At 33.2% G+C, this 8,631-nt stretch overlaps 1 protein-coding gene across 2 annotated transcripts; it reads left to right on the top strand.

Annotated features, from left to right (window-relative positions):
- Nucleotides 1-893: 893 nt before the first annotated feature.
- Nucleotides 894-5,190, top strand: LOC114184910 (beta-glucosidase 11-like). 2 transcript variants are annotated; one of them, XM_028072304.2, is made up of 13 exons: nucleotides 897-1,201; nucleotides 1,305-1,374; nucleotides 1,485-1,540; nucleotides 1,690-1,765; nucleotides 1,949-2,020; nucleotides 2,115-2,202; nucleotides 2,327-2,582; nucleotides 2,767-2,882; nucleotides 3,589-3,809; nucleotides 4,321-4,352; nucleotides 4,453-4,540; nucleotides 4,624-4,714; nucleotides 4,810-5,190. In XM_028072304.2, exons 1-13 carry the CDS (start codon nucleotides 1,070-1,072, stop codon nucleotides 5,060-5,062), a joined length of 1,551 nt encoding a protein of 516 aa, XP_027928105.1. In that variant the 5' UTR covers nucleotides 897-1,069; the 3' UTR covers nucleotides 5,063-5,190. The 2 variants fall into 2 exon arrangements, with proteins under 2 accessions (XP_027928107.1, XP_027928105.1); XM_028072306.2 differs by lacking the exons at nucleotides 4,321-4,352; nucleotides 4,453-4,540 and having other exon boundaries at nucleotides 894-1,201.
- Nucleotides 5,191-8,631: the final 3,441 nt, after the last annotated feature.

The following is an 8,631-nucleotide window of genomic DNA, read 5'->3' as shown; positions in this document are numbered from 1 at the left end:
TACTCAATCTATAAGGCTATACTCAATCTAATAAGTTAGATATTGTTCACATCTATCCCTATAAATTACAACGAATTCAATTTATATAAAAGACGACAAAGAAAATTGTTATCAAACACTCTATGACATCATTTTATTTTATTAATAAAGTAATAACAACATTTTCTTTTTTTATTCACCTTTTTATTTATGTGAAAATCACGTGTGAATATGATAATAATAAATGAATAAATGTATTCGTACAGTGTAAAATCTTTTGCTTTTTCGTATTAAAATCATAAATTTTAAAAAATATAGATTTATATATTTTATATTGCAATTTAAAATTTAGTGACAATATAATTTTTTTTATACTTTTATCAAACACCAATTAAATTATTCCCGATTTTTTTATAAATTTTTTAATTTTTACTTTTTCCAATTTTTATTTAAGTTTTAGTAAATATAATATTTTAAAATAAGATAACTAAAACCGTCTCACTTATTAAAATATAACCTTATCCCCTCCACTCATGCGGGAAGCGAAGTAACGGCTAGCTTCTAATCTCCAATGGTACCAAGCGAGTTACAGCGACCATAAACGATTTACGTAGTTACTGCAATCCACTCATTCAGGAGTAACTCAGGTTAGGGATTTGTTGTCACTCTTTATTACCTAATGTCGTAGCAACTTTAATTTTTAAAAATGTTTCATAAGTACCTTTTGCCACAATAATGCCTTCGCCATGAGAAAATATCAACGTTACACCTCAAATTATAGCGACACAATTGATGTTCTTTGTTTTGTTATACTTTTTTTCTTGAGAGGGAAAGAAAGTGTATTGCTTTATATATATGTTTTTTTCATTTTTTTTTCTGCAAGATAATTTCAGCCGCATTTTCACATACATCGCTAGATAGGTGTGGGCACATATGAACTTCTGAAAAACTCATAAGAGTCAGAATAAATAAATAAAGAAAAAAAAAGACAAGAAATAGACGCTGAATCAAACCGGTATCCTTGTCATTTGTGTTTCATGGTGAAAACATTAAAACAGAACACGGCACTGAGAAGAAAAGCATAGAGAGAATGAGGTTGATGATGAAGGTTTTTGCAGTTATAGGGTTGGTGCTTCTGATAGTCCACCCTGGTACTCATGCCTTGAGCAGAGACCAGTTCCCTCCTGACTTCGTGTTTGGCGCATCAACCTCGGCTTACCAGGTTCTTCTCTGTCTCTTTTACACTCTTCACTGTCCTAGTTTTGTGATTCTTTGCTGAATTTGTTCTCATATGTCATGAATTTGTGATTGGCGTGATGTGAAAGCTTGAAGGTGCAGCAAATGAAGATGGCAGGAAGCCAAGCATATGGGACACCTTCTCTCATGCTGGAAATGGTACTACCCTTTACTCACTACTACTCTCATACGTACACTATGCTTCATTTCTTTTAAGCGTTATTGCTCTTATTTTCTTCATAGAAATTTAATGCAAAAAATATGTTCAGCGGATCTGTATGCAGGTGATGGAGATATTGCAAGTGATCATTATCACAAATACAAGGTTAGTGACCCTGGAGTGTAAGTGTATATATACATGCACGCATACACAAAAGATGCGTCTTGTATGATCCACTTGCTTTAAATTCTTGTTCAACTAAAAATACTTTATAGTTTGTTTTAAGCTAATATCCTACTTTGATTTTCCTGCAGGAAGATGTTAACCTCATGGCCAATATGGGCTTAGAAGCCTACAGATTTTCCATATCATGGTCAAGGCTTATTCCAGGTGATCATCAAACTGTGGTCAAAGTACTCTTAAACTAATGTCTAAAATAACTAAGTTGTATTAGATACACGCACTTGGTTTAATTTAGGGGCAATCAGTCTCTCTGACTCCAACTGAAGATAGTTGCTCGGATCAAACATTATTATTTCCATGTTCTGACATGTTGCTTCCATGTATTACCAGAAGGAAGAGGACAAGTGAATCCCAAGGGACTACAGTTTTACAACAACCTTATTGATGAATTGATCAACCATGGTTCTTGTGCAGATTAGATTTTCCTTAATACGTAAGAGGTTCTTCCAGGTTATCTAATACATATGTTTTTGTTCTATGATTTCTCTTAATGTAGGAATAGAAGCACATGTTACATTATACCATTGGGACCTACCACAAGCACTTGAGGATGAATATGGAGGATGGGTTAGTCGAAGAGTTGTGTATGGTCCCCAAACTTCAAGTCTCTAGTTGTGTTACAGTCTTGTCCTAGATAGAGATTGTGCAAATTATATCAGGCATGATATTGAGAAATGGTATAACATACTTATATATGTATTTTTGTAGGAAAGACTTCACAAAATATGCAGAAGTATGCTTTAAAGAATTTGGAGACAGAGTTAAGTATTGGACTACTATGAATGAGGCCAATATACATGTACTAATGGGCTATGATCTAGGACTTTTACAACCTCAGAGGTGTTCTCCTAACACTATAATGAACTGTTCCAGAGGAAATTCCTCAACTGAGCCATATTTGGCTGCCCATCATATGTTGTTAGCACACGCTTCAGCTGCTAGGGTATATAGGAAGAAATACCAGGTAAATATTATGAATCAAATGCCCCATTCTAGCCACTCCACTATGTCATTCATTAGGCCTTATATTTGCATTTTAAACCATGATCAGGAAGGATAGAAGGAAAGGTGATCATCTTGATGATGTCTTTTGGAAATGGTGACAAGATAGTTTAATTTATTCGGTAAACAATTTATTTTGGATGCAGGGCATGCAGCATGGCTTTATTGGGTTTAGTCTCCTTCTTCAGGGTTTTCTTCCTCAAACAAATTCTACTGAAGATATAATGGCCGTTCAAAGGGTCCAAGACTTCTTCATTGGGTGGTAAGTAACGATCTAGGCATGGTATCTCTTTGCAATACCTGTTGACATTCATCAATTTGCATCTTGATATTGCAAAGGAGCAACACTTCAAAAATCATTTAACTCAGGTGAAGAAATAAGATTTCTGTATCTATAACATGCACCTTCATATAAATGTTCTTTAAAATTAAAGCGTGACAATACACACATCTTGCAAGTCAAAAATAAAAGAAAATGCGATGTGACAAGGAATAAACTATTGAACCTGTGTTTATTTCCCACCTCAAGTCTGTTGCGTTGTAACACTTCGATCGCTAGGCACAATCTGTCACATCACATTTATGTGAGTTGGGAATAGTTCAAGTATGAGTCAAAAATTCTATATTGAATAGAATAGACAAAATTAAACACTATATAAGAATACAGGTCCATAACACCATTGCCTTAAGGTTTTGGGATCAAAGTGGTGTCAAATGTATATGTGAAGACTTATGTTATATATATAGATAGAATCACAATCTCTCAATGACTATAACCCTATAACCCTCATGAAAAATATAAATAATCCCAATAATGTGATCTCCAACAATGGAGTTTATAAATTGTTCATTACTTTAGAGATGTACTGAAATACTGGTTCTGTACCATTTATGAAATTCATGAATGGTTTTATATCTCAATGTTTTATACATTATACAGTTGGTTTTGTTATGATTTGTGAGCGCAGGTTTATGAATCCCTTTATATTTGGAGATTACCCGGATATAATGAAAAAGAATGCTGGCTCAAGGCTTCCTTCCTTCATTCAAAAGGAATCAAATCTAGTGAAGGGATCAATCGATTTCTTAGGAATAAACTTTTATTTCTCTTATTATGTTAAGGACAGTCCAGACAACCTGAAGAAGGAGAACAGGGATTACCTAGCAGATTTTTCAGCAAAATTACAATGTATGTCACAAGCTGTTTCCCTGACCCATTTTTATTGCATAACCAATTCTATATCTATGTTGAAAAAATGTTTCTTTATTGTGGGAGGTACTATCAAGTAACTCTTACGAATGGAATTGGACCATTTTCTAAGATACATGGAATTGGACTTATTGACATATGCTATTTTATATTTTTCAGCGACTGATAAAGGGTTTGCGTTTCCATATATCTGATTTTGTTTCCTGTTTATCAGAGAATATAAGGGTTGTTGTGGTTAAATAGTGTTTAAATTTTCTAATTCATCCGGCCAGGAAATATAATTCTCAATCAATGTCTCTCGCCCTTTATCAATTCAAAGCTTCAATAAATAAACTTCCATAATCCATGCCAACAAACGTTAAAAATCCTGTGTAAACTTTAATATTACCTTGTTATTGCTAAGAACTTGTTCAGATTGTATAAACTTCGGTCTCTGTTGTCATCCATCTTCCTCTAATTTTGTGATGATTATTGTTCTTTCTGGTTGCAGTATATCTTCCAAATATTACAACAAAGTTTGAGGTAATAGCATGAACACGGTGCTATTCTACTCTATGTATTCCTTTATTCCCTTAAAGATTTAGCTTCAATACTTTTTCCACTAATCAGCTGATGGGTTTAGGTGCCAATTACTCCCAAGATTCTCCTAAGGATGTTAGACTCACTAAGGAACGCTTATGGCAATATTCCAATTTTCATACATGAAAATGGTCTTGCAATTTTCTAACTTGCATTTCAACATATTCAACTGTCCTATTATGTTGTTGTATGGTAACCCTTTTTAGGTTTGCAGGCCAACTAACACCTCATAATTCACCATTAGAAGACTGGTCGAGGGTGAATTACTTGCATGCATACATAGGAAGCATGGTTGATGTACTCAGGTACTTGTAGTATTATTTTCATTTTGAAGTGCGAAGGAAAGTTAAAAGGGTGATTTTTGTTTATTCTTTTTCCTTTCTTTTGGGCACATTGACAGGAGTGGATTAAACGTGAAGGGTTATTTTGTATGGTCCTTCATGGATGTATTCGAAATAGGAAGTGGATATGAATTAAGTTATGGTCTATACTACGTAGATATGAATGATCCAAACTTAAGGAGAAAACCTAAGCTCTCTGCTAAATGGTACTCAAATTTTCTGAAAGGGAAGCCTATGGACCCAAAGATTACGGAAACTCAGAACAATGCAAGTGTGCTTTCACACATTCCCTCGCTGCATAGTGGTACCTGAACTAATCAGGGCAGGTTTAAAATTCAGACCGAATAATAAAAGGTTTATGAGGTCAAAATCATAATGTGTAATGACTAAATAATTTTTATTAGTTTTCATTTCTCCAATAAATGACTGATATTGGACTATTTGTTTTGAGGACTTAATGTAAAACTATCACACTTTACAAAATCTAAAGAAATGAGACACAATGAAGATAATATTAATTATATAAAAACAGCTTGAGACAATTTTAAGGTGAGTTTGTATTGAATTATAAAAAAATCAATTTTTTTCTATTTGAAATTGAGAGTCATACTCCCCTGCAATAAAAACAACAAATACAAATATTAAAAAAAATATATTATCAAATGTATATCCTTTAAACAATTGATTTGATGGAATTTAGGATTGTATTTCTTTAAATGCATGCAATATATTATTTAAGGAAAATCACACAGAAAAAAAATGTGTAGTCAAGTTTATAATGAGAGAGAAAGTAATTTGATAAACTTTTGGCAAATGCACCAATGGTTAATGTAGTAATAAAATATCATTTTCTGGGATTGACTCGTTGAATATTAGATTTTCAATTCATGTAATTTTGAGCAAATGAGTTTCCATAGAATGACAATCATAGAATTATAACAAAAATTTAAATCAATATAAGAACTGACAAATGATTGATTTCATGCTCTTTCCTATAAAATTTTACTCCTTTCAATTGATGCAAGAAACATATTTATTCACTTGAGTTTACTCAGAATTGTTTTACCCTTAATCCCTTAGATAAGTAAAACCTATTCATTAAAAATTCGAACCCCCAATCCCTTAGGCTTAGGTCAGTTACACAAATTCAATAGAATCATGAAAAACAATAATAACTTATATTGTAAACTAATTAGATATGCCCAATTTTCTAATTGTGACATAACCTAACCTATTCAATTTATAATCGCAAACAATCTCCAATTTTCCAATTGTGAAATTGCTCATAGAATAAACAATAGAACCATAATCAGAAGAACACTAAGATAAATCACATAACAAAACATCAAATGTAAATAGTAGAAACTATAATCCAGATTTACATCAATCCTCCAACAAAAAGAAAACTTATTTCTACATAATGTAAAAAAATACAAAAAAGCTAAAAACTACGAAAGAAGAAGAAGAAGATGATGATGAAGAAGAACCCTTGTGTAATCTTGTTTTCTCCTTTTTATCTCTCCACGTTTCGCCCTTTTGTTGAGGTGGTAGCCTCTCTCTCATAATTGCTTTCCCTTTTCCTTCCTTTTTGTTTTTCTTTTAAATCTTTGTTAGTCTATGTAATATTAAAACTGCTCGCTGAAATATCCACAGGTTGTGGAAAAATCCACAAGCTACCTGTGGAACTCGTTGTTTTGCACTCTATATTCTGAAGCAAAAACCACGGATCGTGGACAAATTCACCAGGCACCTGTGAAACTCGTTGTTTTGATTCCTACATCTTTGAAGCCAAATCCACGAGTCGTGAAAAATCCACCAAACACTTGTGGAACTCGTTGTTTTGAATCCTGCACCTTTGAAGTCAAATCCACAAGTCGTGGAAAAATTCACCACGCACCTGTGGATCTCACTGATTTTCACTTTTGACACTAACTCCCTCGAAACCTATGATTGCACACCTCAAAACACATGTTTACACAAACAATACACAAATTCAAATGTATGATCCAAAACAAATATGATGCATGATGAAATCATTCCAATAATGCAAAAAATGAATAAAAATGGCTTAAACTAATGTATAAATGCACAAACATTTTATCTGTTCATCATAACTTGAAGATCTAAATAAACATGTTGGATGTCAAATGAGTTAAACCGTGAAAACCTACACAATTTTTGTTTTAAGAGTAATATTGTTTTAAAATAATGACACCTGTTATTTTAATAATAAAAAATTGAAGTATAAATAGAAATTTCATAAAGGGATCTCGTTTCTTATAAACACTTTATCTTTATAAAAAAATTCTTTCTAAGTCTTTTCACCATTTGTATGTCCTTTTGAATATCAGAGACTGTAGAATTGTTGAATTGCTCCTTGCGACGAGTTGATCAAGATCAATCGATTAGTTTCTTCATTTGGGGTAAGTTAGATTTTCGCCTCTGTTTGTTACTTCTGTTTGATTTGGCTTGCATGTGACTATCTCATAATTGCATGTGAAGTTTCAGTTTTCTTCTTGAGTCTCTACTGATCACTGATGAAAATGTTATCGTCTGATAATGTTTGTGATAATTCTATGTATAGATAGAGCATCCTATGAGTTGAAGTGTGATTGTTGTTCTAGAACTTTGGGGTTGATCAATGAAGGTAAGGAAAACTAGTTTTTACCTGTGTGTGAGTTTGATTGCAATTGTTATTTTGCATATATATGGTTGATTGAGATTGGTAATGAATCTTACTATTATGCATGAATTTAGTATTTGAATTGCTTGATCAATTGTGTGTGTTTAGTTGTTTGATCTTGTGGTAATTGGGGAAAAGGGGAATTTGAGTCATTAATCAAATTGGTACCAACTAATATGATTTAAAAACTGTTTTGGATCTATACCCAACAAAAGAGGAGTACCAATTTGAGCTATGAAACAATTCCACATTGCCCAAAAACCACAAAATGAAATTGTTGATATCTGATATGGGGTTGAGTAGTGGATTTCACCGCTGAGTGTCACATTTTGCTAGCTGATTGGTGTTGGGCATTGCCCAGGTGTCTCTTAGCGCCAATGTTCACTACAGGTCTGGGAGTAGCTCGGTTCTAAAGCGTTGAGCGCCAGACTTTAGCGTTGTGCACAAATTTTGCGAGGCAAATGGCGCTGAGCGCTAAATGCCCTATTTTGCATGTTTTCCTCTTTAGTTGTTTTTGGATGTTCTGTGTTTGATGTGAAACTTATTTTATGGTTTTCATACTATGAGTATAAGTGAATATATTGTGGTAAGCATGTATGATGTTGAGGTAGGAATTTCAAGGAGAAATTATGTACAGTGATAATTGTAGTGTATGCATTGACATATGGTTTCAATATGAAGTTGTCATGTACTCTAATAATTATTCACACTAAAGTATAATAGAATGAGTTATGTGGTGAGAGTTGCAGGAGGCCTTAGTTACTGAACTTGTTTGGTCCTAGGCGCGAAGAGGATTTACCTTGTGTGCGGTTCGGTGATTAACCCTTCAGGCTAAACTTTGCAAAGTTTGGGAACCACCACAGGTGCATACCACCAGTGAGTCCGATATCAAATGCATGTATTTGGATAATTGAGTTTAGTGCCAACTGCGTATATGATTATAGACATAGATATGTTGTATACCATGTATGAGTTTTTGGTATGATTTAATTATATATGATGTTTCTTTTGTATACTAGCTTATCATGTTGTATGTTTGGTCTTGCTTGTGTTTTGTTTGTTTCTTTTGCAATGATAATTTAATTGTGTTAGTAGAGGAGAATACATGTGATGATACTCCACTAGTGGACAACGGTGATGTTGTTGAGTAGTGTTGAGGGTTCGTGAGACTTTACAAATATAGTTCTTTTTGAAAAGC

Source organism: Vigna unguiculata, chromosome 5 (genome assembly GCF_037176805.1).
Source record: "Vigna unguiculata cultivar grain cowpea cultivar isolate G323 ecotype 2 chromosome 5, ASM3717680v1, whole genome shotgun sequence".
NCBI classification, from domain to species: domain Eukaryota; kingdom Viridiplantae; phylum Streptophyta; class Magnoliopsida; order Fabales; family Fabaceae; genus Vigna; species Vigna unguiculata.
The sequence above is the reverse complement of the archived record's forward strand: the minus strand, read 5'-3'. Positions and strand labels throughout refer to the sequence as shown.

Bases quoted from the DNA above. Each gene is read 5' to 3' on its own strand.
- LOC114184910 (XM_028072304.2), top strand. From the start codon at position 1,070: ATGAGGTTGATGATGAAGGTTTTTGCAGTTATAGGGTTGGTGCTTCTG. The intron at 1,766-1,948 runs GTGATCATCAAA...ATGTATTACCAG, and splicing joins ATGGTCAAGGCTTATTCCAG to AAGGAAGAGGACAAGTGAAT. The intron at 2,583-2,766 runs GTAAATATTATG...TTTTGGATGCAG, and splicing joins TATATAGGAAGAAATACCAG to GGCATGCAGCATGGCTTTAT.